The sequence below is a fragment of the Ornithodoros turicata genome, chromosome 1 (assembly GCF_037126465.1).
Source record: "Ornithodoros turicata isolate Travis chromosome 1, ASM3712646v1, whole genome shotgun sequence".
Lineage (NCBI taxonomy): Eukaryota > Metazoa > Arthropoda > Arachnida > Ixodida > Argasidae > Ornithodoros > Ornithodoros turicata.
This window is the reverse complement of record NC_088201.1, coordinates 73686944-73706614: the sequence shown is the minus strand read 5'-3', so window position 1 is coordinate 73706614 and position 19671 is coordinate 73686944. Positions and strand designations below refer to the sequence as shown.

The 19671-nt window shown below is 44.6% G+C and overlaps 1 protein-coding gene across 1 annotated transcript in view; it reads left to right on the top strand.

The window, feature by feature from the left end:
- Nucleotides 1–11674, top strand: part of LOC135400876 (ankyrin repeat domain-containing protein 26-like) — a 37064-nt gene extending 25390 nt beyond the window's left edge. The window contains exons 5-9 of the mRNA XM_064632845.1: nucleotides 3151–3408; nucleotides 5353–5445; nucleotides 5541–5647; nucleotides 9891–10014; nucleotides 11428–11674. Of these exons, the coding sequence (XP_064488915.1) occupies nucleotides 3151–3408; nucleotides 5353–5445; nucleotides 5541–5647; nucleotides 9891–10014; nucleotides 11428–11493 (648 nt within the window). The 3' untranslated portion in view covers nucleotides 11494–11674. The remainder of the gene's footprint in view (nucleotides 1–3150; nucleotides 3409–5352; nucleotides 5446–5540; nucleotides 5648–9890; nucleotides 10015–11427) is intronic.
- Nucleotides 11675–19671: the final 7997 nt, after the last annotated feature.

Sequence of the window (19671 nt, the reverse complement as noted above, 5' to 3'; positions counted from 1 at the left end):
AACATGTCATGACAGGAGACCTTCTGAGTAGGGTTCGGATCCTCGGGATCTTGAAATTCCGAGATTTGGGGGCAATTTCTTGTCCCGAAATCCCGCGATTTAGCGGTAATGAATTTCCGCTTTCTGTACAACGAATACGCGGTCGTACGACTAAAAAGGAAAGAACGATGTCTTACCGACTTTTGGTTTCAAGCGGCCCTCCTTTAAAAATGCCATTTGCAACCCGAAACAGAACCAACCTCATCCGCTACGACACATGCCAAAGACGTTATAATAAGGCCACACAAAGCATTGCAGAATTTCTTTTTTGTTGTTTTAACCTTCGTGAATACGTGTGCTGTGAAAGTGAGAAGAAAGGACTGAGCCAGCCTTCTGAGAAAATTAGTTTGGGATGCTCCAGACCAGGACACACGAGCTACTGTGGATAAGGGAAGAAGAGCAAAACTCACCAGTCCCCAGAATACTCCAGCGAAAGATGCGAAAAACGTCATTGCTTTTTGCAGCCTTTCTATAGTACACCGGGTGCTTCACGGAAAATGAGTCAAACTTAAACAAAGCTTCACAGCACACACAAAAAAAGACGAGCTGCACAGTGTTACCAGTGTTTTTTAATCGAATATCTGCGACGTAGCGGACGAGAAGAGACGCGTTCTAACGCAAAGTCGATATTTTTGCACGATGCGAAAACTCAATATAATACGCAGCAAAACTTTTGCCCGGTGAGCAGTCTTTTTTTTTCTTTTTCGTGTGTTTTCTTCCTCTTGAATGTTCCGCGGGAATGTCAGGAAAAGCGCACTGTATGACAATTTGTGGTAACATGACGTATATGCAAGTGGATACGTTTCTATACGGAATCCTGCGAATAGCTGTACGTAAAAAGAAAAAAAAAGCCATTGCGATCCCGTAACTGGATTCAGCGATTCGCATCCCTCATTCTCATTCTCATCCCTCATCACTATTGCACGCAAACTTTTCCCATCCCCATCGAGCATGAACTAGCATCGAATTGCACACAAGCGAATACACAGATATTCCAGACAGCTGCAGAGGTAATGACATAAACCCGTTTCATGGTATCAGCTTGACGCCCTTAACTGGTGTCCTGGTTACTCCTGGGGAATGGAGCGAAGTGGAACTCCCTCTCTGCTGCGTCTTGGACTACTGTTGGTTTTGCTTATTAACTGTCTGTTTGCTCATTAACTACCGAACTATTGACAGTCCTGCATGACAACGAAAAAAATTCTACCCAGAAAAGTAAGAACATATGTGCGCCAATGTTTTTGTAGAACGGAACAGGAGGTAAGCAAGCTGTTGTGTAGGATCAGATGGCAACATCTCCTTAAGTTTGAGGAGCAACTTACAGCACAGGGACGGAGGACAGAACAAGAGCCGCCAACTGTCGTCGTCCTTTATGTGTTCCCTACCTGTGCAGGACCAGACCTGCAGGAACCTTTGCCGCCTTGGACTAGTATTATCTATAGGGATGGGCCAAACGAGCCCACGAATCCTCCTAAGCAGGGATTCGGGAATTCGTTCATCCGAGTCCCAGTGTCCAAAATGGCGAATCGAACCTTTCAAATACACGAACCATGTTTCTTCGTTGTGTTTCCAAGATTGGGAGACCCAGAGTCCGCCGAAAGCCTAATTTAGCGGCGGGAGCGGCCCAATTAATTTAAAACTTTCAGCTGTGTTAACTTGTCGTGGCGCTTTTTTTTTACATTGCTCTGGACTAAAAGAATTCTGGGAGGAAATCTTACATTACAAAGTTAAAAGGTAACATGGTTTTGCTTTTGAGCCTATATTTGTTCTATGGGAAGAATACAGACTCGAGATCTTATGTACAGGGTGTTACCCTATAAAAGTCTACCCGTGCAGGCACGCTGTACTCGCTGATTACTCAATGCAGGTGGCAGATGGTCTTCAGATAAAGCTCATAAGGACATTTAGTCTTGGCAAATTTCGAAGCGATTGAGAGCCGCAACACGAAGTTATAACGCAAAACGTGCAATTCCCGTAGTCAAAATGGTGGCGTTGGGAAGAGCAGTTGACATGCTGCTCCCAAGACGGCGATGTGTCGCATACCCTGCCAGCTGGACGGGACTGCAGTTTTCATTTCGCTTTCGTGTAACTGTCGTATTTTGCTCCCGAAGTGAGCAACGTGAGGAACGAAAATGCCGACGTAATTAGCAGACGACACCCAGAAGGGATGTCGTCTGCTTACTGAAAACAGTGAAACAACAGTCGCCGTCTGGGGAACCGTGTCACAACTGTGATTCACAACACCGCCATCTTTGCTGTTTTGACTACGTGAACTTCACGTTTTGCGCTCTAACTTGCGGTGCTCAATCACTTCGATATTTACTATGATGAAATGTACTTGTGAGTTTTATACGTAGGCAGCACATCGTACCACCTGCATTGAGTAATTGGCGGGCACGGCATGCTGGCGTGGGTAAGCTTTCATAGGGTAACACCCTGTATCTCTTGTAGGAGGTGAACAACATGTTAAATAAATTTTCTTTGAGAGGTACATGATTTTGTTCTCTCCTGAAACTGAACTTTCATTAAATTTAATTCTTTGTCTTTCATTAAACAAAGATGTCAAATTTTGCTTGAAAACACTTTCAATAACTTTTTTTGTTAAAACTATTTCTTAGAAAATGATTTCTAAGATTCGTGGATTCGCAGAACCTTCTTTGAATTCGAACTCGGATTCCGGGTTCTTCCTATCTCTAGTATTATCCGAACTGCATGCTAACTTACGTGTCGTTTGATCTTGACTCTGTCCTAGTGCATTTCTCTTGTTTTGTCGTCCGTCCCTGCGTAGTAAGTTTCTCCTCAAACTTGCCATCGTTGCCATCTGCTAAACTTTGTCATGGAGATGACCACAACTGTAGTGCTGTAAGAGACAGTGTGCTGGGTGTTGAGCACAGCACACAGACAGTGTGCTAGATATGTAGCGAAGATTGTGTTTCTCCTACACATATCGGTGGTCAGTCCCTCTGGCGGTGAAACGGTAGTACAGGCTGAGCAGGCAGTGACTGGCACGCAACTCATTGTATCTGAACATGTGAATACGCATGTACCGCACTTCAGTACCAGAAAAAGTGTATTGTTAGTGAATTGTCTTCTACATTTATTTTCTTCCAGGAACGAATGTTTTCTGAGGAGGAGATGTGTCACTCACTGAAGTTGCAGGAACAGATGTTTCGAGAACGGCTACTCAAGAAAGCCCAACAGGGTTTGGAAAACCAAACAGAAATGCGGCAACGCCTGGAGATGCAAGACAGAGTCGCTCACCGGATGTTTAATGCCGTGAAAGAAATGACCAGGAGATGTGACGATGCTGCGAAGGAGCGAGAGCGCCTAACATCTGATGTGGCTAAGCTCACCATGGAAAGGGACGAGGTGGGTGATAATTCTCCTTCCAGCGAGAACACCAGAAATAACATCTACACTGTATAACAGCATGCCAGTGTTCGAATAAGTAGTCAAGGGTTTACTTGTAGCACAACACTTTACGTGACGATGAAAGATTGGAAGAATTCCACCTTAGGAGGGTGTAGAAGCCTGGTCATGGAGAAAAACCGAGAGGAAACACACACACAGCTCATCAGTGCCCCTCGGCTTTCCTTCACGATAAAGTTTGCTTGCACCCTATCTCTGCTCCTAGAGACACGGATGGACATGGAAGACACGGATGGACAACAAAAGGACAACGTTCAACTGTAACTAAGTAGTTATCTAGTTATTCACAACCCCCGTCTTGAGTTAGCCCCCAAATCCGAGGACACAAAGTTGACTTTATTCCCGAACATGCTAAGTACTGACTGGCGTTGATTTGTTCGTGGCCTTTCAATGTAAATGATCTTATCACCACTGTGCCAAAGCGGGAGCCGTGCATCTTGGGAATCGTAGTCTTCGTGAGGAGCCGGTTGTTACTGGTGGTGCAGTGTTTCGTCAGCGGATATGAAGAGTCGCCGGATCGTAGCTTACAGGAGTACTGCAATAACATTTCATTAACACATCGTCCACTTTGTCCCATATTACTGCTCACTATATGGGAGTCGGATCGCGTAGATGACATAACGGGACTAGGATACGAGAGCATTACTGTGTCTTGTCAGGCAGATCTGCGGTTTCTTCTTGGGCTTGTGCTGGCATCATTTGGGACAAATTCAATGACCACGAGAAGAGGACTTGACAGAACTGGCTCTTCCCTGTTAATATGGTGCGACACAGAATGTGCGTGCGGTATCGCCACTCTTTTACGCTGTTGTTGTGGTGGCTGCGGATGTCGGTGCTGTAGAAGATAGCGACAGGCAGTTCATTTCACGAGATCAACCGTGTAACCAGCGGCAGAAAGACGCTCAGTTTGTAAGGTGGCACCTGACAAGACGAAATGCGGGCAGGAGGGAGGGGGTAACGCGGATTTAACGATTTTTTACAATCTTCGTGTGATTACTGGGAAAATAAAGGAGCGGATTCCTGGAGTGCTGCTGGAGTGGAGCTTAGACCGGAAGGGAGGATGTGAAGTTGAACATCCAGGAACTGTAACACACCAGGCGTGGGTTCTTCCAGAGGGCAGTGTAGACCACGATATCCACATGTCCATCGGATCAATGCCGGTGAGTTGGTGCATTACACATAAAATCATCCAGTTGGCCAGGAAAGAAATGTCCACGCTGTTAAAAAGCGAAGGCTCAAAACCACTTTTCAAAGTGCTCCCACTATGAGTGCTTTTGAGTGCTCCCACTATGTCATCTACGCAGTATTCCTTCCTTCTGGGGAGCAGTACACAGGACAAATGGGCGATGTCTTGATGATAGATTATGGCAGCGGTCCTGTAGGCTATGATCCGGAGATTCGTCATATCCGTTTAAAGAACATTATACCACCTGTAACAACAGTTCCCTGCTCATCACGAAGATTACATTTCGCACGATACAGGGCTTCCGCATTGGTAGAGAGTTCATAGAACCATTTCACATTGAAGAGGTCACGAGTAATGTAGCCACATCTCACTGATCCTGTACGTCAAATGATTTGGGGGGGGGGGGGAGGCTAAATCTTAGTTGCAGTTGAAGCTGTGTTGTCCGTCCGTATCGTCTCCACGTTCCTTTATTGTGTATCCACTTAACCAACACGCTCTTTTGTACTCTCGTCACTCACAGATGTCAGGTGCAGGACATTCCCATTCTCTCGGCTTCTGAGAGTTTGTGGGGAACTATAGGGTTGCATAAGTAACCCGACCGGAGTTTAGAAGTGAACAATACTAGTTTGCCAGTTCAAATAGGAAATAAAAAGTGTAATTGTGGTGTCTTCCTGATTCGCGTTTGCTTCAAATTTCAGCTGGTGGAAGACCTGAAAGAAGTCGAAGCCGCTTTTCTGGAACTTCACAGCAGATATGAGCGCGCGAAGGATGCAATTGGCAAAATGAAGGAGGTATTGCTTTTGAACATCCCTGCATAGATGCCAATTTTGGATCTGCCCTACGTGTTGCGTTATTGCTAGAAGTCTCCCCGTCTTTGCTTCAACAGAATGAATCTCTTATGAACAACCAATTGACAGAAGTTCAGACAATGGTGGAGAGAAGGAACGAGATGCTGAGCAGACTCAAGACCAAAGTTGAGGAATCCACTGGAGCGTATGAACTATTCCTTTTTTTCCCTTTTGTGGTCATTTTAAAGGAGCTTCGAGGACACATTGAACATACATATGTTTTTGTTTTCTTCTTTTTTTTTCTGCTGCCTGGCATGAACATGCTACATTCTGCAAATGTCATACAAAATATGCCCATAGGAAGCGCGCATTTCCTGAGTACATAAGGTTACGGCGCCGATGTCTCCGAGCTCCGTGGCATGTGTTAAAGTCAGATCACCAGAGCACTTTGATTAAGTGCCGCGAATGTTCTACAGGGGCGCGTGAGCAAAGGTAAACAGCCCTGCCTCATGCGCGGGGTGGGTGACGCGAAATACAACCGCAAGAAGAATGAAAAAAATAAGGAGTGTCTCACTATTGTGCGGACGACGTGACGTCACAGACTGACAGCCGAGGGAAGTTGTATGTAAATACGAAGAGCGGTGCAGAGAACTAATACTTCACTTTGCCAGAGCATCTCTTGCAGAATTCAGATGTTCGCCGCACAGCATATGTCATGTTAAATAGTTGCACATGAGAAGTCAAGAGAAGGTGTCAGATATACGCGTGTATACGCAAATGGCTTTCAAAATATGTATTGTTCACGTATACCTTTGACATACAGTCAGAGTTTTGCAAACATCAGGGTCAGAGATAACGTCGTATGAGCACGTTTTGCCATGACCACATCAAACAAAGAAGTGTTCGCTTGCAAATGCCTATGTGAACGTTAACTTGTGCATAACAATTTTTTGATTACTTCACAAAGTGCCGACAAATAGTATCTTAATTCCTAGACACGACACATCCAACGGGGGAGTAACTGCTCACTTTTACTCCCCCCTTCCCCATAAGTTCCTCCATTTAATTTTTGTTACTCCCCACATTCCAAGGCCTTCGTTGGTTATACGCCAAGGAAACCTGAATCATCATCATCATCATCATCACCACATTCGAAATTTAGTCCGTCGCCCAGAATTCTTACTCCCCCTATAAGTTGGCTACTCCATTTTGTTCCTGTTACCCTCCCCACTTCGAAGTCACTCCCATGCACTACATTCCCACTCCCCTGTACTCCGACTCAAAACTGCGTATTCCGTCCAGACAATGCTTACCGCTCCCTGTGATTGCGGAGACACTTTGCTTGAAGTTTTCCAGGGGGCTCCGCTATTATTTTTTTCAGGGGCAGCAAGCCCTGTCTGGGGTGAGGGTGGGGCCTTATATCAGCAATGAACTAGTCATTTGGCCTGATATGAGTTTAGTTTGTAAATGAACTCAGATGTAATGTGGGAATTACCAGAAACCACTCCGCAAATATTGCCGAAACGTATGCCAGAAGCTGGACGGGTATTTGTTCATCATTCTGAAGTTTGTCATCTCGCAGTGGGCAATAATATCTGCTACAGAGATTACGTGAGATAACCTGCAGGGCAAAATGGGTAGTTGGCACCCTGTCAGCTGATGTTGATAGAAGACAGTCTCTCTAGGTAGCAAATTCCATTAAGAGCAATTAATTAGCCCTTTGGCCTGATATCAGTTTAATTTGTAAATGAACACAGATGTAATGAGGGAAATTTGCAGAAGCCAGTCCGCAAACATTGCCGTAACGTAAGCCAGAAGCTCTGCATGTCATGACAGTTACATCCCCATAAGGCATTTTATCAACTCCTGTAGTGGGCATTACTGCTATTCCATTTCACAGCATTAATGGGGATCCATAGGGTAGTGTCACTGCTGCACTCTCAGAAAAAGGAGTAACAGGGGAGTAACTACCCACATTTACTCCATCTCCACTCCCCCAGACAGTCGCTTAATCCCTCTTTCTTCCTGCATTGACCATGTAACTCCATATCACGGTAGGTAATAGGTAGGTACACGGCAAATAGGTACTCCCTCTTGCTGGCCAAATTTTAATAGATGATAATGATAGATTTTAATAGACAAGTGATGTGTGAAGTCACGTTCCTCCTCGTACAGTGACATTCGAGTTATAAACTTGTGCACTACAGCGGAGCCATCCATATATTGCATCATTTCCGTTATATATTTCATGGTTTTGCACTAAGGCTCTCAGTTGTTGAAGTTCTAACTGTTACGTGAGAGCACATCGTGAAATGTGACCTTCTGACACACTAATTACGTCGAATACTTATCCCGGAGTTACCGTGTTCGAGAGTATTTCCCAATGAAGGTTACTGAGGGAAGCACGGATGTTTTCTCTTCTAGTGAGTTGTTCCGTGGGACTCCCGAATTTCTTAGGTGGCGATATCACACCCCCTACGTTTTGTACGTTCTCATAACACTTCACTTCCTCTTTTATGCACAACTTTTCCCATCCCCATCGAGTATGTACTATGGAGAGTTGCTTATAAGCGGATACACAGATATTTCGAAATCACGAATTTCACAGATTCCAAAGCAGCTGCAGAGGCACTGGCATAAATCCGTTTCATGGTGTCAGCATGCCTGTAACTGGTGTTATGGTTACTCCTGGGAAATGGAGTAAAGTGGAACTCCCTTCTGGAGGGTTAAGTTTTACTCCATAAGGGGGAGTTCTCCGAGACGATCCATTTGTGAGGACCGTTGACGACAAAGTGAGTTGTGACGACACCATTGTTTCACATAGTGTGCTACCACAGCGGAGGCAGTGTTTATACCGTAATGATGTCTCGTGTTCATGCCTTACCCCGTATTAAGAGAGCTCCGTTTGGGCCATACCGAAGGAGGTCGTCAGGACATCTGCGGGTGCCGGCCTCACCCCCCTTGGTGGTGTTGGTACAGCTACTGCAATGGGTGTCACGGTTACACCCCACAAATGGAGTAGCATGTTACTCCCCGTAGGGTGTGTAACTTTTACTCCGAAAGGGAGTGTTCCTTGGGACAAGTCATTTACTTCCTTCGGCAGTCGTGACGCCACCCTTTTTTCTCAGTGCCACATGTAAATACTAGAGACTATCGGAGGAGAAACTCAAACATTATATTGTCCCCCTCGACCCTTTGCAGATTACTAATCCACATTCCTGTCTGACCTTCCCCACTTTCTTTATCTTTAATAAACATATCCCCCCCCATTCCAAAACGGCTGGGGTTTGCAAATTTTGCAAAAGCCCAGGTACGCGCAACATTAGTTTACTACACTACAAGAAAATATACCGTGAGCTTTCCGTGTGACGTTGAATTCAGATTGTCTTTCACATACGTCTCTGGGGAAAATCTCTCAAAAATCCGGATAAAATTGCGTGGATAAAATTTTTAAAAAATCCACAGGATATCCATGTGGATTAAATCCAAACAACCCTGCTTGCAGATCTCTATTACAAGGTTCGTTCATAAAGCGTCTCCAGTTCCTCATTTTGTGTAAATTACCTATGTGCTGGTTCATCATTCCGCATGAGATTATTTGCGGACGATTGCATTGCTTACCGTACTATACATACGTAACAATTCAGACCGTCAGGCCCTTCAAGGCTATCAGGCTGTGACTTTAGCATGGTGTTCAACATGAAAAGCGCGAGACTTGGCCACAAATAGAGGTCCAGGACAAACACACGACGCTGGTTTTGCGCATCACTGAGTTTGTTCACCAGCGAGCCTATACATATGCCATACTCAGACCTTCGGGAATGTAAAACTGCTTTATCTCGGCATTTCTGCTTATGAAACCCCTAATTCACCCCAATCTTACATGTTGGTACCTCACTTGCTTTCATTTAGTTATGTCACGTTATGGCCTCTGCGTTACGTAACGACCTAACTGACCATTACCGTATGGCAAAATAAATGAGTAAATACTACAAAACAGCGATACTACATGACAGCGAGTGCCCTCCAATGAATGTGTCTCAATTCACGCAATACTAGAAGCTCGAAACTGCATTATAGTGACAGATTATTGCTTGTTGTGATCAGGAACCCTATTCTTTTATAACCTGCAATTTTTTTTATGTGAGGAGGAGCAGGAACCTCGCGGTAGAGCGAGAGATTGTAGTATTTTTTTACTGTCACGGTTTCTGTCGTAGTGTTACTTCTCATATGCCGAGCAGCAGACTACTTCCTGCTTTGGTCGCAACATTTAATGATCTTCGAGGGTACATGGTAGTGACCAAAGAACAGTAGTGTGTCACGATTGCATGTGTGTGTGCCTTTTATTTCATTTCCATTGGAAGCGAGGATCAGGTACAAAAGGGAGAGAATTTTGTCTCATTAAATAAGAAAAAAATCTTTCATGCTGTATTTCTGTGACTATACAGGACACGGGGCACAAAAATCGAGGGTTCCAGAAAAACAATGAATGCGGAAAACACCGTGCTGAAAGGTCAGTTGAAAAAGGCTGAGATGAAGATAATCAGACTGGAGAAACGTCTGGAGCAGGAGGTACCCATATTCTTTATTCAGACTCCAGAACTGTGTCACCTGACTTACTATACTATACTACTATAAAGTTACTAACAATTGGAACGGCTCATAGTGCTAATCTGGTCTTTTTTTTTTTTGCTTCATCTTCTTACTGAAATAAAGTTTTTCTTTTTTTACTTGACCCAGCATTTTTTGCACCTTACATAAAACATTACCGAGGATTCTGAGGCAAGGAAAACTAAACTATATCACCTAGAAACAAGTAATCCTCAAGAACATTACCGCGATAAGGCGCATGAAGCAAAGTTCATCATAAAGCAAGGACCATCTTCGGTAAAATTGCACCAGGGTTGTCCCGGAACCAGCAGAGTGCTCCACAATGGTGGCGTCCAGAGCAAGGGCGATATCGAAGAGACACCTGCACGATAGCGATATTCGTAAAGAGGCACCTGGTGGTTCGCGTGAAATTTTTGCTCTGCCATTTCGACTAGCGTGTAGCGAACCCTAGTCCTGCGTAGCAATATGTGATGCCAACGCAAATATGAACGCAGCAGACGTCGTTGTAGACGTAAAAAAATGATCCGACTAACAACGGTGAAGGCGCAGCTAAAGTAGCTAATGAATTGTGAGTGTCCTTTTGTGATAATGATCCCTGCAAGGTTGTTCCTTCCCACTTATTCTCATGAATTGTCCCGAAAAGTTCGTCTTCATCGCTGTTCGATTAGATGAAAGGACACTCCTATTGCAAGTAGCACATAATTACGTATGGATGTCATAATGTACGCTGCTGTCGCCTGTCGTAATGCTCCTAGGGATTTCGTCTGTGCGCATCGGGGGCAACTCGGCCGAGTACCGAGCGGGTGCACCTCGTTAATCGTAGACATCCTGTGCGCACCGGAACAGTTTATCGAAGTATGGGTGCTGCATTAGGGCGCACCAGTCCCCACCGGTGCAGTATATTGAACATGCTATATTAGACCCTATGGGAGCCTTGCTTCCTTTTGCTGCTGGCTTTCAGTGATGTATGGTCAGTGGCACCACCACAGCCTGAGTGACCACTCCCAAGCTGGTGATCGTACAGTGCTGAGGTGAATGCAGACTTGGACAGTGCCTTATAGTATTTGAATTTTTGTCAAGCGTCTGCCGATGGGTGTAACGGCCCCGGGATGTTCACATGTATGACATTGATATTAAGGACATAAAAGCGCGTGCGACTTTCACAAACAACCGGAAAGTCTGGGAAACGTGTGGAAAAATTTGCCAGAGATTCGGGCTTCCAATCGTTTCCGAACCAAAAATATTCCAGTAGTGCCTTGAGCCTCTTGCGTGTGGTTGTGTACAAGCCCGCAAATCCACCACATAACATCAACCGTTGCAAGATTGCTTTGGTGAAGTGCCAGACTTGATTCTGCCTCACTTTCTTTCTCTTAGACCGAAGAGAACTGCCGGCTGACACAGAGGTACGATGACCTGATCAGCAAGGTTCAGCAAAACTGAAGTCTGCGCATGGCCTTCCACTTCTGCGAGGCTTGAAACAGTTGCTGGCTTCTTGTATCTTGTCAAATGATACAATTGGTGTATTTCATTTCATTGTGTTTATTTTTGTTTGAATATGAGGTATACGTCTCGCTGAAGTGACGCCGAATTGCTACTGCATCAATAAAAATCATGATTCAAAAGAATCTAGAGTTTGTGGCATTACTATCTAAGGCAGTTGCGTAGTCAGATGCACCGAACTCTTCTCTTTGATAGTACATCAGAGACAGCGGCCCCCACCCTGCAATCCGCCTCCACATGTAACAATCTCTCTAACTGTAAGAAGGTACTTGAAAAGTGAAGTAAAAAGTCAGGAAAAGTCTAAGGAAATCTTATGAATCTTAAGGAAAGCTACCAATGAATTTTCTGCGTAGTTGCTGAGATTACCGAGTTACTTTGTGAAAGTAACGAGTTATTGAACGTTACTACTTACTAGTAATTAATGGGTGATTCAGGACGTTTTGTACTAGTTTTCATGTATCAAATTTGAATTGCAATTGAGCACCGGTCTTGAATAGGGCGAAGGAAGCCGTACCACCATGCGATTCCATAGGTTAGCGCTGCATCACTTGTGGTGTCGTAATAAAATATTCAGAGAACAGAACCGGCGTCGGAGTTCGATTCGTGCAATCCTCTGCGTATGTTTCTTATCAACTGTGACACATTAGTTGCTCAGTGCGCTCCGCCGTTCTACATCGTGCCTCGCCTCTACGATGGAGGTCACTCAGCCTGTGGAGGGTCCGAATCAGTGTAGCCACTTTGTACCAGCTTGTAGCTTGTAGCTTTGTACCAGCTTTTCTCGCTTTTCATATTTCACATTTCCTTACCGTCTTCGAAGTAAAACACCGGGCTCGATGTGAATACTGAGAAAGATAATATTCTTAAGAAAATGAACTTCATGAGAAAAACCACCAAAACTCACCACTATCATCATCATCTTCAAAACTCGAGAAAACTGAGAAAGACAACTTTCGTAAGAAACATAACTTTAAGGTAAAAACCATTAAAACTTACCACCATCGTTGGCCATGTTGCTTCGAAGTCATGCTCTAGGAACCAAATCTTCGTTTTTTTAAAGCTGACGCATCCTCATTATCATATCACATCCTCTCCTACATTGTATAAATGACTTTTAGCAACAAGATGGTGGGCTGGAGAAATCCACATGTAGCAAAAGTCTTTGTAGTAAACAACCAATTGCAAACTAAGGAAAACGCGACCAATAGGGAAAGTATGCACATTCTCTCCATCGGATTCCTTTTCAACATCCCCCTGACAGTCGACGATGGAAGCGCAGAAGTGCTACGCGGTCTCCGAGGACGATTGTATGTATAGAAAGTTTTCCCGTTTTTCCCTCTCTAAAAATGTGATTCTTTGTTAAGCATGACCAGAATTCAGGGACACCTCCTTTGATGCAGGTTCTGCCTGATACCAGAAGAACATGTAGGAAAGCCAACTTGAAAGAAAAGTATGAGATGAGGAAGGGAAGATGGAAAGAGGCGTGGGCAGACGAGAAAGGGAACATCAGATATCGCGCGCGGAGCCTGGCTATCAGCAGCAATTGCCTAACGCAGAATGAAAACGTGATAATCAGTTCTGATAACTTTTGCCAATTCTTTCTTTGCTGTACTGCTGCTCATAATTCTGGGCTGCTACTCGTAGCGTGTGGAACGGGATGACCGGCACTCATGAGGCTGGTCAATATACATTTTTGTTCTCTCTGTGGGAAATGGGGATGAAGAAATGTGCGTCCTGGGGCGACTTCTAAGGGGACTGTGCCTGTGTATGTGTGACAGAGTCGGAAGAAAACCTCAGAAATTACCCTACATTATGATGAAAAAAAAAAATACTCCATAGGCTACTAAGACGAATTCAGTAACTGCACTTTACTTTGTTACTTGTACCTTGTTACTCCGTTATCACGGTATCATACACTTCAGTTTGTGCTCAGCCTTATCATGAGGACCTTTCAATGCTTAATTCCAAATTTTGCGTGTTACAGTCTCTTCCCGACACCATCAAGAAGGCTTGTCGGCTACCAACGCCCTCCCCTAAAAAAATGAAAATAAACAAACAAACAAGCGAAGAGTGCTTATTTTCGGAACATCTATATAGGTCGCAGCAGAGTCACGTTCGACACAAAAAGTGATTGGTAAACCAACAGCTCCTAGATAGCGTCGGGCTGCACGCTTACGTCACCTATGGAGGCCTTTCATATACTTTGCGATCTGCTTCGAGCTTTCTTCTCGTTCGCGCTTTCATTTACTTCATAGCAGCATCCACAATAGTAACAGCGGGCCTTCCTGTGTGACGTAGGGCGCGGGCCTTCTCCTCATCTTGGAGGTGTTGGGTAAACTCTGCTCAAATAAGTACGAGAAACCGAGAAAAAGGAAGAAAGATGCAATCGCAAACTGTGGAGATAACATGGTAGGGAGCAACGGACGTCATATCAAAGTTTGTGCAATCGCAAACTGTGGAGATAACATGGTAGGGAGCAACGGACGTCATATCAAAGTTTCCTTTCGCCGCACCAAGAGTAGTCGCGCAAGCGTCCGTGATGTTTCCCGCAGATAATCGCCATTCTTCTGGAATTTTTGTGGGCGTCCTACTCGCTTTATTGTTTAATGGGGTGAACATGGTAGAATATTTTAGCAAACCGTTCATAACGTGGCTTGCCTGAACGTGGCTTGCCAGTGGATAAGATCCTGAGTCTTACATAACTGCAAACTGGCACCAACAAGCGTGATAACCTTGTAAATGCTAAAACTGCTTTTATGCGCTTGCTATTTATAACCTGAAATAAGAGACTTCAACTAGCAAGCAACGACAGTTATCGCAGTCCCATATGAAGACACTTTATAATATGCGAGAAGCGGTAAGGAAAAACGCGGATTCAAGTACACGTTTTCTCACCCGTCGGAAGCACTGTAATGCTTAATGCTCCGTGGGACGCGCATGACTTGACATGACAGTTTGATTAAAATGCATGGGAAGCCTTCTGAGTGCGCACGAGAGCACATTGTTAAGGATGAACAAATACAATTTAAAAAGAGAAACAAGAATTTCGACCCCACGCGCCTTGCTGTTGCATCGATGGCGGTTAAAGCTGCTCTGTCTGCTGCTGTTCTGAAATGTTAACACCTTGGCATTCTGCAGAGAGGGTGGGGGTGGATATACGTTTATTTCGGAAAGGTCAGTCTGACTGAAGGTCAGCTTGCTATTCCTAAAACAAAAATATAGCACGAAGATGGAGCAAAACCGAATATAAGATAACGAAGATGGGTGAAGTGTAGATGACATGAAAGGTCAACTCATAATTTCTTCGTGAGGGGACTTCCTATAACGATGTACAGTCGACCCGCGTTTAGCCGGACTTCGTTTATCCGGATCCTGCGCTCTCTGGACAAAAAAGCACGGGACAGACTTTTCCCCATGTATTTCGCCCTCGTTTATCCGGACTTCAGCTTCCGGACTCGGGGTAGAATTCCAGGGAACAGAAGTGACTAGTACGGTAGTACCCAGCAATCGGATTCAGTTTTCCGGTCATTGTCCAGGAAGGACACTTGGCCCGCACCTAGTCAAGGGAGGTCGTGGCCTCCTTTTTACTGACACAAAGAGGGCGTTGCTATGAAGAATTTTCTCCCTTTCCGACTTTGCACGTTACACAAAAGTAATCCACTGAGCAGTATGGTCATTTCAGACTGAGAAGGTCCGCAACGAGGACCCCTGCGCTGCAATCACAGATGACGACATCGTCGGTGTCGTTGCTTCCGATTATGTTCAAGAAGAATCTGATGATGAAAGTGGGGAATGGGGGGGGGGGGGGGCACCAGCTGTGACGGTAGAAAATCTGCGGGTGGCACTGTGAACAGCGCTAGTATTTTCCGAGCAACAAAACAATATTTCGCAAGTTAATGCCATTAGCAAAGGTTTGCAAGAACTGAATGCGTGTATTAGAATGAAACAGATGACAATGGATAGTTTTCTGTGTAATGGTCAATAAAGGTGTGTCAATGGTGAATGTCCTTTTAGGATCACTCTGGATTTTCGTGTTTCACTTATCCGGTTCCCCAGGAATCCGGATTTTTTCACAGGAAACAAGGCCGTCCAGATAAACGCGGCTCGACTGTAGTAGTTTCGGATGCAATGAAAAGTGGTCTACCTTTCACATACTAGTCATGTTATGTCATAGTGCCTAATAAATAGGCCATCCAGGCTAAAAATTGTGATTCTTGCCTTGCCGTAATCTTAAAACTATCTTTATAAAAAAGAAGAAAGGCATGACACTCAGATCGAACCAGGGAACATGAAAGCTAGAATCGACATCTGCATCACTGAACCACCAGCCCAGAATGTTGTCATCGTGTCGCAACCGCTTTGGAACGCACACTCAGCAGCCGTTACTTCTTTCGTCGTGTAAATAATAATAATAACAGTAATAATAATAATAATAATAATAACTTTATTTTTGTTGGGGTACCTAAAAAAAACCACAAGGGTCAAAAAAAGAAAGGGTAAAAAAAAGAAAGAAAAAAAAAACTTATAATGAATCTTCACAATTCCTGAAAACAAGTTGAACGCGCAATTCTAGATTTCTAGAGCACAACCCTGAGAAGTCTAGTCAGCAAGACTCCAAACATTAGTACTTTTCTGTGCTTAAAGATTATGAGAAAATGCCCTATTGTCGAGCGTTGGGCGAGTTCGGCGGCGGCTTTTTCCTGTCGTTCTCTCACTGTCAACCTTTGACAACACTGACTTTGACAACCCCCCCCCCCCCCCCAAGCAGCACAATGTACTGAAAGTCGAGTGCAATAGGGCTGGACGGTATGTGTCTTATCAATGTTCTTTAGTTTCACCAGTCTGTTCAAGGCCTTTTACCTACCCGTCCACCCGTATTGCACTCGACTTTCAGTACATTGTACTGCTTGGGCCGCTTCCTTGCGTCCTGGTCGATATCGTCATTTTTCTTTTCTGGCAGAACGTACACACTTATCGAGCAGCAGAATCGGTAATTTTATTTTTGTTATCTCCGTGGTACATTGGTAGTTTTATTGCGTGACAGTTGTCACATCAAATCGCGAACTGCCTTGGAAGGTGCTGAGCAGACCAAAGGAGATAATGACGGAAAGAAGGTCAAAGACGGCATGTTTTATGATAACGTAGACTGAGAAATGGCATCACTAATTCCCGTCACGCTTACTTCTGTGGACAAAGCGGGCTGTTCCATGATTTCAGGAACAACCTGATGTCAGTTGAAAAGGGGTGACACCGAGACAGGGAAAGGAGAAATTGGTCGCAAAACCCGCACAATGCTCAATTATTTTGTATTTTCGCACATTTTTAATACAGCACAAAAAGGCGCTGTCGTGTCGGTTCTTGTGGGGTACACCCTCCAGAGTTTTACTCTACATTACGATTTATAAGACATAACATAAGATTTACATTACGATCCATAAGATTAATTACGAAAGTTAATTAACGGCTGCGCTATTTACTGATACACCACCAAAATTGAGTAGATCCGTCGGGAATAGATATATTCAACGACTTTGGCGAAAAAAAAAGGTCAGTCGCGGATTTAATAAAATTTAGTCGGTCTTACGTCACGTACCCTGTATATATGACAATATGCACGCATGTATTTTTAACATATTCATTACTTTGGTACCTAGAACGAGTTAACCCGTAAGGAGATTACGGCCTTGCGCAGTGCTGAGAACGAAAGTTTTGGCGAGTTGGGGAATAAAGCAAGTTTAAGCCAAAAGTTCGAAATTCATGTTAGAGGATTGACAATCATCTACATTATAACAAAAACGCGCGGCACTGTGCAAAACGGAGATTCCTGTAACGGTGAAGTAAGTCAAAACGAACAGCATGCAGTATGACATAGAGCCAGTACGGCATTATTAAGCCAAAACTCTGACGCTCTCGCCCTGCCGTTACTCTCATAACTCCCACTACAAAAAAATAGAAAATACATGAATATAATAATAATAATAATAATAAACACTAAGCAGGCCGCCGATCGAACCACGGCCCTCGAAAGCTATAACCAAAATCGTCACCAGTGGGCCAACACCGCCCGTTGCCGTCACCTTCTGGAATGAAGATACAGACGCTTCGCAGGCCACACTGAGGTTGTCAACACTTCTTTTGTCGTGGGAACAACATTGAAGCGGCCCACAGTTGCGCACACACTTGCAAAGCGTAACAGACAACTTCACCTTTCATGTCCGACATGGGCATTTTCTGCAGAAGCCATTGTTTTGGCCAAGTACGAGAAAAATAGCACACCAATGCATTCTGCCACGAAGCCAACACGGCGAAAATAAGTCCTCCAGGAACAAAACTGTGACGTTCTTGCGCTTCCAGTCCACTTGTACGCCATCGAAGGGCCTCTCACAACAACACCCATGTGTGGGCATTTCTTTCTGAAGCTCAGGGTCAACAGATATTCTAACAAAACCAGCTGGGATGCATTGCTTTAATGGAGGGCAGCGAGTACGCCGGTCAAGCCAACTTTAAGAAGCTGTGCCTCACACTTCTGAGAATGCTTTGGGAGGTTATTATCAGTGTGTGCAATATAATTACGTGAACATGCACTGTTGTGTTGTCAGGTGTTCTTAAAACCGAACGGCAATTGGTGATAAACAAAAAGTATACTGCTAAAATTTTCTCAAATACGTTAACACAAACGAATTCATTGAACAGCGACATCTTAATAATTAATATGACAAGAGATAACGCTTCAAAATTTGTGTTCCACCCGGTGGTGCATAATGTTCCAACCATGCTCTCAAAATTATATCTAACTCAAGAAATGAGGTCAAAAGCTGTTTCTAAATCTAAATAAGCAAAGAAAAGTTCAACTGACGCGTAAAGGTGACTTCCCTGCTATACAACGCTGCAACGCGGAGAAGCCACTTTGACTGTTTCCGAATTTTGGCATTTGGGCCAAGTTTGCCATGCAAGGGAACCGCAGACGATTGAGTGACTCTGAAACTTCTTCTAAATGTTGAATCTAGAGGTACCCTACAACGCATATCCACGGGAATATTACAGTGTGTTAGGGTGAACTTATGCTTTATTTTTAAACGAGCACATGGTTACAGAATACACCTGCTTGCGCCATCTTGTCCTTCTTGATGTCGCTGTCACTCTTGCTTCCGCCTGTAGGCTGTTGCCCTAACATGCCCACTACAGCGTTGAATTGTCCTCAATTCAATTGTCACTGAGGTCGTAGTCCTTCAAGTGCTGGGGAATTTTTCGTTGGCGTGGGGTTCTTATAATCCCGCTGGCTGGAGGGATGGTTGATGGTACCCGTTCTGCATCCTTGATGTCTGTGCATTCCTCGAGGTTGGAATCTGTACCTGTCATCTCTGGTGATGTCGGCTGGTCTGATTCCATATCTCTAATGGTTGTGAAGTCCTTGAAGCTGGAGTTGGTACCTGCTGTCGCCGGTGGTTTTGCAGGTTCCAATCCCGCTTGCTCCAGAGCTCTGCCTATAATTGTGTCTGTCAGTTCAGGCGCATCAATATCGCGTTCAAAGCAGTGCTTCATCTGCTCCAGGTTCACGAGCCTTGTTTCACCTCGTCCAGGGGAAGACACAATTCTCTTCACTGTTGCGGTATTTTCGGATTGAAAACTCGCAATCTCAAATGGACCTTCAAAGTATGGGTCCAGCGAACAGCTTCTTCCTCCTATGGCACAGTAGACAAAGTCTCCCACCCTGAAGCAAGGGCGTTTCTTACGGCTATCATACCGAGATTTGGCTGTGTCTTGGCTCGCCGACAGACTGTCCTGTGCATCACAACTGTCTTTTGCCAATTGGTGCAGTCGGTCTGCTTCACTCAAGTCCTCAGAGACTGTCCCGATGTTGAGCTCTCCAGACAACCTTGGATGGTACCCATGCATTAACCAAAAAGCACTGAAGCGTGAAGATTTCTGTGTACTTGTGTTGATCGCAAATATGGCTGCAGGAAGTACAGTATCCCAGTTACGCTCGCTGCTAACTGTTTTCCTGATTACTTGCTTGACAGTGGCCACCATCCTTTCAATGAGGCCATTGGCCTGTGGCCAATACGGTGGCGTCGTCATGTGAGTGATCCCTAGTCTATGATGGATAGCAGCTGTCCTCTT